Source organism: Lipotes vexillifer, unplaced genomic scaffold, assembly GCF_000442215.2.
Source record: "Lipotes vexillifer unplaced genomic scaffold, Lipotes_vexillifer_v1.1 scaffold1093, whole genome shotgun sequence".
NCBI lineage: Eukaryota > Metazoa > Chordata > Mammalia > Artiodactyla > Lipotidae > Lipotes > Lipotes vexillifer.
In genome coordinates, this window is record NW_006774793.1 from 370,158 (window position 1) to 385,327 (window position 15,170).

Here is a 15,170-nt window from a genome sequence, read left to right on the forward strand (position 1 = left end):
GAGCACTCCATGTGGTGAGGTGTATTGGAGAATTCTTTCTGACATATAGCATCGAATCCTCACTACCTACCTCTTCTGGAGAGTCTGTGAGCTATTTAATGTCTTAATTTTTCTGCATAAACTAGCCAGAGTAGATTTTATTGAATTGCATCTGAAAATCTGACTGATTAAAGGGAGATCTTGATAAAGCATATTGCATTATAAAGCTAACATGATAAAAACAGTATGGTAGTGTTACAGAAACAACTAGATCAATGAAACAAAATATAAAACAGTGAGAGGCCTGCGTACCACAAAAAAAAAAAAAAAGCAAGGACATGGCTTACGTTCACCACCATATGGATCAAGGAATTAATAAAGTAGCTAAATGAATTTCATTCTGGAAAATTCTTTCTTGATGAAAACATCAATGCTGATAAAACTCTATTTTAAATATACGTATTCATAAATAAAGTCAGAATTTCCACTGGATTAAAATGTCCATTGGATAAAAAGAGTGAAGTAAAAAAAATACCCTGCACAATCTAAACAAAAATTTTGCCTTAAATCACAGAGAGTCTCAATAAAAGTCTTTGATTCATATAAAAGCCTCTAAAATACCAGGTACCTTGGCCTACTCTCTAAACCATAATATTTGTATTACATACAACTCACCCGTGAATCTTTGCAGTACATTTCATACTGTTGAATCATCTGCCGGCTGGCTAGGCTGCCATGGTACACAATAGTGTTCATCTCTGTCCACGTGTTGAATTCTCTCTCCCAGTTAGTAATTGTGGACAGTGGGGCAATGACCAGGAAGGGGCCATGGATGCCCACATTATATACCTCCTGTAAGAAGGCAATGGACTGAATGGTTTTGCCCAATCCCATCTCATCAGCCAGGATGCAGTTCTGCCTGCAGATTCATCACGGAAAAAGAAAAGCAAGTCAAAAGAGACCATCTTTTTAAAAAGTACTTAAAAAGAAACTGTTTCAACAGAAAATAAATAAAAATAATCTCAGACTAAGCCTATATGTTATGGTCCTTCTCTTTTCTTTACCTGTTATACCAATTAAAGAGCAGCCAATTGACCCCTTCCAACTGATATTCCCTTAATTGGTTTCTGTTTTTATACTCATGTGACAACTCCAACTTCTTCCAGGCACTTGCTTGTGGACGATTCTAAAAAATAGGAAATTTGAATAAATGGCATGGAGACACTAACGAAATTAGGTAAACTTACCAGGTAGTTCTAATAGTTGAAGTCAATTCAAAAACATTAACATGTATAAATATATTCAAACTCATGAGTCCATAATGACACTTTAAAAAAAAAAGAGGAAGAAGGAAAGAGAAAAAACCCACTGATCACTTTCGGAGGGTGCTAAGGAAGTACTTCATTATTTTGAAACTGGGAAATAAAGGACAAGGTAAATAAATAAAGCATTTATCCTCCACTCCTATACCATCTGTACCTTAGGGTAACCAAACAGTAGGTGAAACGTATTTCTTTTTACAGAAGATTCTGTCTAATAAATGAAGAAATGATAGAATCACCATTTAAAACTCTTTGAAGAATGGATCTCAACAATGAACAAAAATGGCTGATATCACAAAAGACAACCTATCAGAACCATCTATAAAGTGGATTTAGTGGTCTCCCTCCCCAACCTGATGCAGCCTCTAGAACAGTGTTATCTAATGTAACTGTCTACAATGATAGAAAATGTTTTTTTTTTTTTTCCTTGCGTTATGCGGGCCTCTCACTGTTGTGGCCTCTCCCATTTGCGGAGCACAGGCTCCGGACGCGCAGGCTCAGTGGCCATGGCTCACGGGCCCAGCCGCTCCGCGGCATGTGGGATCTTCCCGAAACGGGGCACGAACCCGCGTCTCCTGCATCGGCAGGCGGACTCTCAAGCACTGCGCCACCAGGGAAGCCCTAGAAAATGTTTTATATCTGCCTTTAGCCACATGTGACTACTGAGCATTTGAAATGTGGCTGGTGGCTACTGTATTGGACAGAACGGCTATAAAAAGTTCTAACAGACATTACTGCTCTACATCTAACTATTTATGTGAAATATAAGGGACAGAAAAGGTACCAAGGGGAATGTAACTGGCAAACTGACTATGGAAAACCCTAGAGAACAATCACCTGGTTTCTTCAAGAGAAAATTGCAAAGGAAGGAGAGGAGATCAAGGGGAAACTAGAATTAAGAAAGATATATATCAGATATATATTAACTAATAGCAATATATAGACCTTACTTAGAATTTAATTCAAACAATTTAACAGAAGTTAGAAGATAATCAGGGAAATACAGTGATTGCTTACTTGATATTTAGGGATGGTTAGATTTTTTCAAGTGTAACAATGGTACTATTTATCTTTTAGACATAAACACTGAAAGGTTACACATAAAATGAAGGAATCTGAGATTTATTTTAAAATAATCTGGGGAATGGGGAAATGAGTAGGTAGAGAAATATATGAAACACGATCGGCTATGTGTTCGTTGTTAAAGTTGGGTGACGGGGACATTATACTACTTCTTCAACTTTTAAATATGTTTGAAAATTTCCATAATAAAAAGCTAAAACAAAGAAAATTAAATCATTGCCTATATGGACTTTACACTCTAAATGCAGATGTACTTACCACCCTTTTGAGCTCTGGGTGCCTTGACTGGATCCGTTTAAATTCTCGAATCTTGCCCTCATCAACATCCTCTTTTAGCTCCCATGTACTATCCTCATAGGGCAGAGAGCACCATTTTACCAAGTAGTAAATTACAGGCTAAGAGAGAAAAAAGCCAAAGCCTTAATGAAACGATTCTGTGTTCTCTGCCGTGATGAAAAGATAAGAATTTGACTAAAGAATCAGATCACAAAGTGTCAATATCTAAAAAGATGCCCAAAAAGTCAGGCTGAAAACACCAGACAGAGGCTCACCTGCTGATGCACTGTACTATTTATGGCTCTGATCCTGTTTCCAGACAATTTATCAGAATCTGAAAGTGAAATTTCTACCCAGCACTATCTAGAACACTAAGCATTGAAACATTAGGCTCAACAACCAAGCAGATTAAACAAACAAACAAAAATCCTATATTGTGTTCAATTAGATTGAAATTGAATTATTGAACTGAATTAATTATTGTTAATTATTGAATTAAAAGATATGGTAGCCCTGTTTCATACTATCCTCCTGGCACCAAATTTGATACAGTAGAAGCCAGGCTACTGTAGAAGCAAAGAACCGGTTAAATCCATAGGAGCACAGCAGGACTGAAATCACTGGGCTTCTGAGCTCCTGGAGCTCTCAGCACAGATGCTATTTCAAAGAGCAGCCATATGGTGGTAAAGAGATCTTCTTGCGAGCCCCAGGAAGCTAGGAGATAACTGCAAGAGGTATCCCCGAAGAGAGCTAAGAGTGAAGAGGAAGGGGAAATGCTGAAGCTCCAACTACGGTGCTATGCCCTATGTAGGCATTGTAGTGCAAGGGATGGGGCAGTGACCAGTGGTAATATGGCTCCTATTCTCACTACTCAAGATGACTGATCACTGACCGGACTGCATTTCCATATTTGGCTTATACGAATCGAGAAGAATTAGACTGGGCCTAGTGTAATCACCAGGAAATCTCTAATTATCAACTCATAGAATACCCCTTAAAACAGCCAGCAAGAAGTATGAAGATATGTGTCTCAATAGAGATATAGATCAAGGAATACCTAGAATTAATGTAATTTCTCTTTGACCTTTTTCTTTACTGTAGTGACTCAGGTCACTTTCTACATAAAGACATTTGTCCACATCACATATTTCCAGCACCCTTACTCTTCCAAGGACTTTAATATTTATTATAATATTTATTTCCACTATTGGGTAATGTAATAAGGATGACAAACTCATTTTGGAGAGGAGGGGGAAATGGGCAAACAGAACGTTTTTATCCAATACTGGGAACATAAATTACAGTACCAGGATACTAAAACACTTTCATCTGTCATACTGGTCCCAATACATTCCAGAGGAGCCTAATCAAAGTCCAATTACTTTTGGAAGATGAAGGTGTAAGTATAGTGATAGAGAGCATAAGATTTTCAAGGCTGGGAAGGCTGAGATCCTGAAAGCGATGAGAATAATTTAACAGTAGCTAACCTGTCCTGACTAATAACTGGTCCATTCCACTCTCACCTCCCACAAGTGAACAATAAGCAGTAATTCCCACCCCTAACCCCAAGAGCAGAAGAATGTTTTCTAAGCCATTCTTGTTAGGATTTAAAGACACTGAATTGTAACGGGCCTTGGACATCTAAGGTTCTATCTGAGAAACGCTGAAGGCTTATAAAATAAACTGGGAATTTTACAGAGGGAAGACTTTGACTCTTAGGTCCTGTACAGATGGTATATGGGAGCAAGTCATTTAGCTTGTGAGTGAGCCCAGCCCACCATCCAGCACTGATGTCTTAACAAGGCTCTGCTGTTAAGGCCCTACTACCCACTCTGTAAGCAGTGACTGAAGTGATAACAACTTGATGAAATGTGGCCCTGCAAAGTTAGACCAACAACTATGACTTGAAGTGAGAAGAGTTCTAACAAAAGGGTGGTTCATGGCCTAAGTAAATTTAAATAAGAGAGCAATGCTGAATTCACTGGTGGCTTAGATCTATATAACTCTTATTTGGAAAATGAAAAAAAGTGATTAATGAAAACATATCACCTAGTGTTTTAGCAAATCTAAAATCAGCTACCCAATCTAAGAAAGCTTTAGTGCTGTGGTTCCCAAATCAAACTATGCATGAGAAACCCTTGGAGAACCAACTTAAAAATACAGATCTCTGGATCCCACCCTAGATGTACTGAATCTGAACCTGTGGGAATAGGACCTCACATCTGTTTAAAGGTACTGACACAAATGCAGTGTATCTGTTTTAGTGACAAATGAAAATGCATTTAACTGATGCTAAGTACAGGAAATAAATAATTCTCAGCAACATGAAGAAAGCTATGAGTCTATGCAAGTATTTTTATATTCACAAATTTGGAGATTCGTAAAGTATCCCTTTCTCCATCCCCACCTCTCACCCCCAACTGAAGGTCAAGGGTCTCCCATATAAAATCTGTGAGAAAATGAGGCCAAAGTTAATGAGTCCTTGTAAAACAGCTCCCAGATATTTGAGAATCTTTCGTTTTAGCCTCTCTCTGTACTCCTTTACCTTCCCAGTATCATTCTAAGTATCTTTCAGAAAAATTCAAAAGTACCTTTTCAGTCCAAGGAATTTTTCAGCCATATCTGAAAAATAAAGGATGGGCAAGCAGACAGGCAGAAATCTTTAAGAGGCCTTTCATGTTCCTCCACGCCCCAACTCACCTCCCCATTGTCCTTGTCAATGCTGTGAGACTCATCCAATATCCTATCCACCTCTACATAGTCTGGGTTGAAGGGCTCTTCGTCCTAGAGGAATTATGAAAACAAACAATAAGACCAAAAGATTACTGTCCAGGAAACACACTCCTCCATGCAACCTTTAGCTGATAACCCTACTTCAAAATTTATTAAGAGAAAAGAAGGGAGTTCCCCATTTTCATAATATCACATCCTATACACTTACCTGTACTTGCATCTATCCTCTTGCCTGTTACCAGATAAAGTGTCACTACTCCCTAACAGAGGCCATTCCCTCCATATATGCTTTGGATTCTATTCCTTCTTGCCTTCTTAGGAATCTCTCTCTACTGGAGCATTCCCATAACATACAAACATGCTTGACTATTTCTCATCTTTCCTTTAATTAATTATTTATTTTGGCTGCGCTGGGTCTTCGTTGCAGTGCGTGGGGTCTTTGTTGTGGCACACAGTCTTCTCTAGTTGCGGCGCACGGGCTCTCTAGTTGTAGCATGTGGGCTCTCTAGTTGCGGTGCGTGGGCTCTAGAGAGCATGGGCTCAGTAGTTGCAGTGTGAGGGCTTAGTTGCGGTACGTGGGATCTTAGTTCCCCAACCAGGCAACTTCACGTCTTAAAAAGACCTCCCTGACTCTACATCCCCCTCCAACTATTCTCCTGTTCTGCTTCATACCCAAACTTTTCCAAGAGTTTTAAACACACAGTACCTCCATTTCATCACTTCCTTCACTTACTTGTCCACCCATTCCACTCTTCTTTCTACTTCCATCACACAATGAAACTACTCTTGTCGAGGTTATTAATGATCTCCAAATTGCCAAACATAACAGAAACATTTCTGTACTCACCTTAATTTACCTATACAAAGTATTCAACAATTCATTATTCTCTCCCCAAAGCACTCTCTTCCCTAGGCTTTTCTGAGACACCATATTCTCTTCGGTAGCCTTTATTTTGGTTTCACTTTTTGACTTGGCCAATTCTCAGTCACCTTCACTGGCTCTTTTTTTCCTAAGTCACTGGTATCCAACTTTGGGTGGTATCCCAAGATAAATAACCCAAGGCTCCAAAGAAAGATCTCAAAGAAACCTTAAGGAAAAAACCCTTTCTTTCTTAAGACACTTTCCCCCTGATTTTTGTGACATATCTTTTTCCTAATCTTTCTCCTACCACTCTGGCAAACAGTCCCTTCTTCACCTGGTCCTCTAAATTTGTGAGAATTGCTTAAGGATTGGCCCTGGGCTTACATCCACTGTCTTTTAGAAAGAAATTTTTATAAGTACAGAACTATTAGAAAGTATAGAACTTTCCCCAGGGTGACTCTATTCATTATTAAGGCTTTAATAATTATGTATATGCTGATACATTCCAAAGTTAAAATGCAGCCTAAAAAATCCAGATTTGTATATCTATCTCCTTGATAGAAATGTGTTACAGAATTTTAAGCTTAACATGGTCTAAACTAAAATCTTGATTTTTCCCAAATCAGTTGCTTCTAAAATCTTCCATTCTTTAATAAATGACTCTACCTCAAGCCATTTGCTCAGACCAGAAACCTATCTATATAACCCATCGCACCAAATCATGGCAATTCTACTTTAAACTCAAATCTATCCATTCTCTCTAACCACTGAAAGTACTCTGCTATAAGCCTTAATTTCTCATCTAGAAAACTTCAGCAGCCTCCTTACTGCTCATCCTACTTTCACGCTTACTCTTCTCCAATCCATTCTCCAAAGTCTAGAGGATCTTTTTTTTAAAAATAAATTTTATTTATTTATTTATTTATTTATGGCTGTGTTGGGTCTTCATTGCTGTGCACAGTCTTTCTCTAGTTGTGGCAACCGGGGGCTACTCTTCGTTGTGGTGCGCGGGCTTCTCGTTGCGGTGGCTTCTCTTGTTGCAGAGCGCAGGCTCTAGAGCGCAGGCTCAGTAGTTGTGGTACACGGGCTTTGTTGCTCTGCAGCATGTGGGATCTTCCCGGACCAGGGCTCGAACCCGTGTCCCGTGTTGGCGGGGAGATTCTTAACCACTGCGCCACCAGGGAAACCCTAGATGATCTTTTAAAAATGAAAACTGGGGCTTCCCTGGTGGCGCAGTGGTTGAGAGTCCGCCTGCCAATGCAGGGGACACAGGTTCATGCCCCGGTCTGGGAAGATCCCACATGCCGCGGAGCGGCTGGGCCCGTGAGCCATGGCCGCTGAGCCTGCGCGTCCGGAGCCTGTGCTCTGCAACGGGAGAGGCCACAACAGTGAGAGGCCCGCGTACCAGAAAAAAAAAAATTGGATGTGCTTTCACCTGTTTTAAATAGTCTAGAATAAAAACACTTAGAATAAAAACAAAACAAAAAGGTCTATAAGCACCTGCTTGCCTAAATTTCTGATCTCATTTCGGGCCACTCACTCTCTATCGTACATCAATCCCACTGTCCTTTCAGTTCCTCATCCTGTCTCAAGGCTTTCATATATTGCTATGTCCCGTGCCAGGGATCTGTTTACATGTGTTCGTGGTCTTGCTAACTCATTCATAATTCAATTCTCAGTGAAGTCTTCACTGATTATCCAAAGTAGGCATTTTTTCCTTAGGTCTTCCTGTGCTCTTTCTTTCCTGGCACTTACCACAATTTGAATTATTTTTAAATCTCTCTCTCTCCCTATTAGACAATGAGCTACAAGAGAACACAGACCATGTGTGATTTGTTTACCATAGTGACTAGCACATAATAAACAATGAATAAATGAATAATTGATTTGGTTAAATGGCCTACCTATAAAGGCAAAACTGGCATACAAGTCAGTTAGCAGAGCTTGGCTCAAGGGTCACAAATTATATATCTAATACCAACTGGAATGGGGTTAGTTTCATCATACATTTCACAAATTAGGCTTTAAAAGAACATAGACCAAAAATCAAAAAACAAAAAAACCCCACAACACAATTATTATTTTCATATAAAAAGAAATTATAAAACCTACATGGCCCGACTTGCCCTCTCCAAGTGATGCAGAAAATAACTCATTTATTGGCAAACCTGGTGATACAGTTTTTTCAGATGTATTTGGCCACAGCTGGGTTTTTTTGCTGAAGCTATACATTATTCCTTCTTTCACTCTTTCTTACTAGCTCCTCTTTAGGTTTTTTTTTTTAAATAAATTTATTTATTTATTTATTTTATGGCTGCATTGGGTCTTTGTTGCTGCATGTGGGCTTTCTCTAGTTGTGGCCAGCGGGGGCTACTCTTCGTTGCAGTGCGCGGGCTTCTCACTGCAGTGGCTTCTCTTGTTGCAGAGCACGGGCTCTAGGCACACGGGCTTCAGTAGTTGTGGCACGCAGGCTCAGCAGTTGTGGCACATGGGCTCTAGAGCGCAGGCTCAGTAGTTGTGGCACACATGTTTAGTCGCTCCACGGCATGTGGGATCTTCCCGGACCAGGGCTCAAACCCGTGTCCCCTGCACTGGCAGGTGGATTCTTAACCACTGTGCCACCAGGGCAGTCCTCCTCTTAAGGTCTTATGAAGCTTTGAGAAAGAATTCTTCTTCTCAAGGCACTCAGTAATGAAAAATCCCATTTTGGGAAAGGTATATGTATACAAAGCTTTCAAAGCAAAATCGAGAGTTAAAATACAGCTCAAGAGACCCTTACAGATGTTCCAGTACTTAACTAGTAGTAACACTGGGTATGGTGTATTAAAGCTCCTTTATCACTATTTCTAGTTATACTGGATTAGAAATTTGAGAAAATAAATGTTCTCTCTTAATGATATGGTTGCTTATGTCTACAGATACCATCAACTGCTGAAGACTGACATTAGAGGGAGAAGAATCCCGAAAGTGGACCAGAGGTCAGTTTACCATCTGTTTTTTTTTTTTGCAGTACGCGGGCCTCTCACTGTTGTGGCCTCTCCCGTTGCAGAGCACAGGCTCTGGACACGCAGGCTCAGCGGCCATGGCTCACGGGCCCAGCCGCTCCGCGGCACGTGGGATCCTCCCGGACCAGGGCACGAACCCGTGTCCCCTGCATCGGCAGGCGGACTCTCAACCTCTGCACCACCAGGGAAGCCCTACCATCTGTTTTGAAAATACTTCATGAATATCAAAAAACTCAATTTCCAAGTACCCTATAACTTATAAAAATACCATATTTAGACCTGGTAAAACAAAGCCTGGGGCAATTAAGTAAGAAAAGTCCAACGATCAAAATGAACACTTTATACCCATATATACAAAGCAACTATGAGTCTTTTGAAGAATCAGTCAAGGTTGATAACCCCAGTAATTTATGCTTCTATGAAATAAATGATAGGCAATACCTATTCCTAATTACCTCATGGAAGAAGTGTCTCATCTGAGCCATTTTGGTTTTGAAGCGCTTTAGTTTTTGATGGATCCTCTTATCCTTCTCTAGTTGGGAGATGGTAGCCCACTCACAGTGTAGATAGGAGCTAAAGGGGATGGAAATAGCCAGTCACAGTGTGAGAAAGGGGAACTGGTCAGCTACTGTCTGAGATGTGGGGATTAGCCAGAAGCAGACATAAGAGTATGTGCTTCAATGGGGAGACAGTCTCTTAGGTCAGTGCTTCTTGAACTTGACTTTGCACACAAACCACCAGGTCTAGGGTAGGCTTGAAAGTTCATATTTCTAACAGGCACCCAACTGATGCTAACTCTGCTGGTCCATGGATCACACTGAGTAGCAAGGTCTTAATCTTAGACTAACGTAAAGAGGATTTTACAAGGGATTTTATCAGGAACCATCCTCACCCCACCTTTCTGCAGGTAAGTTTAAAGAGTCAGTTCCTGATCTTCTCTCTGAATAGACATTTTCCTCACCAAAAACAGGCGAGGAGACTATAAAAAAAGGGACACACTCCCACCCAGGATAGACTATACAGGAGAACTTTTTACAACCCTGAGGAATTTGGGGTGAAAAGCTTTTTTGCACAGATCACATACTAGTTCTTGTACTTGACAAAGAATTCTTCTGCTTCAGTATATTGTCCAGAAGGAAGCTGAGAAGAAAGAAATTACAGTTACTAACAACTTATTTGTCAAAGAGAACCTTGTAATTTTAACACACATGGTAGAGCTTCATACGAATGCTCCCAGAATATATTACTGACTAAGGGATTAAAGAACTTAATCTGGTATTTCAATGCTGGAGGCTTGACAGCTGGAGAAAATATGCCCTTTTCCAGTTTAAACAAACAAGCGAAAGAAGTGGCAATAAGACAGCTCCTACTTTCCACCTAACTTTTCTCCACCATCTCTTGTAACTACACTGTAGCAATATAGCCTGACATCCAAAGGTGCTCATTACATACAGCCTGTAACTGCAGCATTATGGGCTGACATTAAAAATAGAGGCCTCACCTCCTTCTTCACAATACGCATGGAAAGCACTTTGTCTACAATGGCTGCATCTTCTTCACTGGGATTCTCCTGTAGCAAAAGATGCAGTCAGTCAACAGAGATTGTGAGCAGCAAGACAAAGTTCTCAAATTGCTTAAGTTCTCAGCTTACCACAAAGAACTGCATGGAAGGCAAAGTCTCGCCATCTGGTTCCTGCACTGGCTCAGGCAGGATAGGCTCAGTTTTGATTGGACCAGTTACATCTACTTCTTCTTCTTCTTCATCATCTGTGATCTTTATATCCAGATCCTCTGTATATTTTTTCCGTTTAACTTGGCGGTTTGAGCGTCTCTTCTATAGAGGCAAAAATGGTTAAAATAACTGCTTAGGTCTCTCAAGGAGAAAACCTTTAAGACTACTCGCCTATAGTCATATACTTAGATTTGACTCCAAAATCCCTATGAAAAATCAAACCAAAAGATGATAAAGAGCTTATTTATCAAATTATGTGATGTCAAATCATGTAACTTATTCTATGTACTGAATATATATTAACTTGCTGAATTGTTTTATCAAAGTATCAGATTCCACCTGAAAGTAACCTATTGGCAAGGGGCTCTTAAAAAACTGAAACAGGACTCTCAACCTGCAGAGTGCAATGAACTTCACAGGAGAAGCAACCCTGGAGTGCAAAGGTGCAAGAACATTTTATTTCTAATTGTTCCTTTGTTTTAGTTCTAAAGTTTTATGTTTGTTTTAATAAATAGGATCATACTGTATGTATTGTTCTGCTGCTTACTTTTCTGTTAGCATTTTTCTTGGAGATGTTTTCCATATCAATACATTTCAAATCTGCCTTATTCTTTCAAATGGTTGATTAAAAGATTTTTTAATTAAGCAATCTAAGTAATACTTGCAGCTCATGATAAAAAAATTAGGAAGGATGGAGAGACAAAATTATTATTTTTCAATCATGATTTATAACCCCTGGAAAACCCAAAATCAAATGAGTCATTAGAAGCAGAACTACTGAAAATGAGTAAACTTGCTTGGCATAAAATTAATTTCTAAAAATCAATAGCATTCTTATAGAGACTAAGGCAGAAAATACAATAAAAGAAAATATTCTTTTTATGAGAAAATATTAATTATCTTAAGCATTAAGTTTAGTAAGAAATATATAAAATCTATGTGAAGAAAACTTTAAAGCACTATAGGACATTAAAAGAGAGTTGAATAAATAGTGAAATATATATACCCTCCCTAATCACATAAATTTGAAAAACAAAATTAACAATTTTTTAATTAGATAAGCTGATTCTAAAATTCAAATGGAGAACTAAACATCTAAGAATAACCAGGAAAAATATGAAAAAGTATACTTGGCCTTACCAGATATTAAGGACAATATAAAGCTATACTAATTAACACAACTTGGTACCTCTCCAAGAAGAGATAAACATGTCAAGGAAATAATGTCCAGATATAGACTAAAATACTTATGTGGATTTAGCACATGATAAAAACAGAACTTCTAATCAGTGAGGAAAAAGTGGATTATTCTATAAAATGGGATTGAAAACAGATGACTAGCCGTCTAGTGGATGTAAGAAACAAATCTACAAAAAGACTGCAAGATTTAAAAGTTAAAAAAAAAGACATAAAATTTCCAAAAGATGTGGAAGAATTTTTTTTATAATCCTCGAGTAGAGAAGGTGTTTCTAATAAATTGATCAATTTGACCTTGTAAAAAGTTTAAGATATCTGAGTAATATCAATATAATCCATCATAAACAAAGTTGAGACAAATAATAGAGAAAAAATGCCATATGATACATTTCCCAAGCATAAAGAGGTCTTTTGAATCACTAAGAAAAAGATCAATACAATAAAAATATGGGCACATAACATAAATAGTTCACAGAAAAAAACAGAATGGCTTTTAGTGTAAAATGATGCTCACACTCAGAATAAAACTGTTACAACTGAAAACTAAACTGAGATCCCCTTTTTTTTTTTTCTTGCACCTAACCGAGTGGCAAAAATCAGAAAGCTGGATCAAATATTTGAAACAGGAACGCACACATTGTTGGTGAGAGTACACACTGGCATGAAGAAAATTTCTATAGAAGAAAATTTGACAATACCCTTTGATCCAACAATTCCACTTCAAAGATATTATCCTACAGATAAATTTGCACATATATACAAATCTCTGTAGCATTACTTGTGGTAGTAGAAGACCAGAGAAAACCTAAATGCCTATCAACAGGGGATTGGTTAAACAAATTACACTATAGTCAAAATATATGAAGTGACAGTGGAACTCTCACTGCTGGTGGAAGTGTAAAATGACACAATCACTTTGGAAGCTGGCAGATTCTTATAAAGTTAAATGGTTAAATGTTTAACTACCCCACAGTCTATCAACTCCTGGGAATTTAGCTATGAGAAGTGATAACCTATGTCCACAAAGTATGTGTACTGAGACTGTTCATTGCAGGCTTACTCATAAAAGCTCCAAACTGGGAACAAACCAAATGTCTAATAGAATGAATAAACACTGTGCTATATTCATAAATAAAAATGTTTCTCAAGAAAAAAAAAAAGAATGAACTTCAGATACATCAACAACATGAATAAATCTGAACAACATTATGCTGAAAAAAGTGAGACCCAAGAGTACATACTATGTGATTCCATTTACATGAAGTTCAGGCTAAGTTTAATCTATGGTAATAAAAATGGGCACAATGGTTGCCTATGTGGAGGTGTTGGGGAGAGGATGGTGAACTGACTGAAAAGAGGGTACAAGGGAACTTTCTGGGATGATGGAACACGGGACGTCATTAAATAATCTCTCAGGGCTTCCTGGCACAGTGGTTGAGAGTCCGCCTGCCGATGCAGGGGAAGCGGGTTCGTGCCCCGGTCTGGGAGGATCCCACGTGCCGTGGAGTGGCTGGGCCCGTGAGCCACGGCTGCTGGGTCTGCGCGTCCGGAGCCTGTGCTCCACAACGGGAGAGGCCACAACAGTGAGGGGCCCGTGTACCGCAAAAAATAAAAAAATAATCTCTCTACTTTGGTGTATATTTCAAATTTTTCATAATAGAAAACAGAGTGTGAGGAAGAATGGCTAGATCTTTTTTTTTTTTTAACATCTTTATTGGGGTATAATTGCTTTACAATGGTGTGTTAGTTTTTGCTCTATAACAAAGTGAATCAGTTATACATATACATATGTTCCCATATCTCTTCCCTAGATCTATCTTTTTGATAAAGAACTACCTTCAAGATATATTGCTGGAGAAAAAAAAGCAACAGTACAGAAGAGTAGGTATGGAATACTTACAGTAAGTGGTAGTGGAATTAGAGTGCTCATGAAAGTAAAGAATATTTCTGGAAAGATACACAAAAATAGTAACAGAGGTTAACTCTGGAGAAAAGACCTGGGGGACTGTGAGGTCTCCACTGCCAACACTGGTATTACCAATGTTATGGGCTTAATTGTATCCCCTCAAATTCTTATGTTGAAATCCTAACCCCTGGTACCTCAGAATGTGACTGTATTTGAAGACAGGGCCTTTAAAGAGGTGATTAAGTTAGGGTGGGCACTAATTCAACTGGATTTGTGTCCTTAAAAGAGGAGGGAATTTGGACACACGCAAAGACACCAGGGATATATGCACTGAGGAAAGACCATGTGCGGACACAGTGAGAAGGTAGCCCTCTGCAAGCCAAGGAGAGAGGTCTCAGAGGTAACCAGACCTGCTGACCTCTTGATCTTGGACTTCTAGCCTTTAGAACTGTGAGAAAATAAATTTCTGTTGTTTAAGCTACCCAATCTGTGGTATTTTGTATTGGCAACGCTAGCATATATTAATACACCAGTTTTGAAATTTTTTTAATCTTTGTATTTCTTGTATCACAAAGATTTGCCTTCAGTTTGTGTTTTGTTTATTTAACAAACACCTTATTTAACCCTTTGTTTATCTAACAAACACATATATAACTCTTACTATGCTCTCTTACCTAAACACTGTTCTATGTGCTTTATACACATTTACATTTAAGCTTTCTAACAACCCTACTTGGTAGATATTACTATCTGCATTTTAGAGATGAGGAAATTGAGACACCAAGAGGTTAAGTAAACTTGCCTGAAGTGACAATGTTAGTGAACAGTAGCATTAAGATGAGAACCCAAGATATCTTGCTCCAGTCTGTGGTCTTAACCACTATGCTGTTTAGAGAATTTTGTTGTTGTTGCACATGCATAATTTTTTTAAAAAATATATTTATTATTTATTTATTTTTGGCTGCATTGGGTCTTCGTTGCTGCGCACGGGCTTTCCTCTAGTTGCGGCGAGCGGGGACTACTCTTTGCTGCAGTGCGTGGGCTTCTCATTGTGGTGGCTTCTCTTGTTGCAGAG

General features: G+C 38.8%; 1 protein-coding gene across 1 annotated transcript in view; it reads right to left on the bottom strand.

Moving 5' to 3' along the window:
• CHD8 (chromodomain helicase DNA binding protein 8) overlaps positions 1-15,170 on the bottom strand; it is a 39,194-nt gene that overhangs the window by 18,010 nt on the left and 6,014 nt on the right. Inside the window, exons 5-12 of the mRNA XM_007449510.1 lie at positions 10,912-11,094; positions 10,762-10,830; positions 10,345-10,400; positions 9,716-9,833; positions 5,361-5,444; positions 2,643-2,780; positions 1,044-1,165; positions 655-898 (exon numbers count right to left, since the gene is read on the bottom strand). Coding sequence (XP_007449572.1) covers positions 655-898; positions 1,044-1,165; positions 2,643-2,780; positions 5,361-5,444; positions 9,716-9,833; positions 10,345-10,400; positions 10,762-10,830; positions 10,912-11,094 — 1,014 coding nt within the window. The remainder of the gene's footprint in view (positions 1-654; positions 899-1,043; positions 1,166-2,642; positions 2,781-5,360; positions 5,445-9,715; positions 9,834-10,344; positions 10,401-10,761; positions 10,831-10,911; positions 11,095-15,170) is intronic.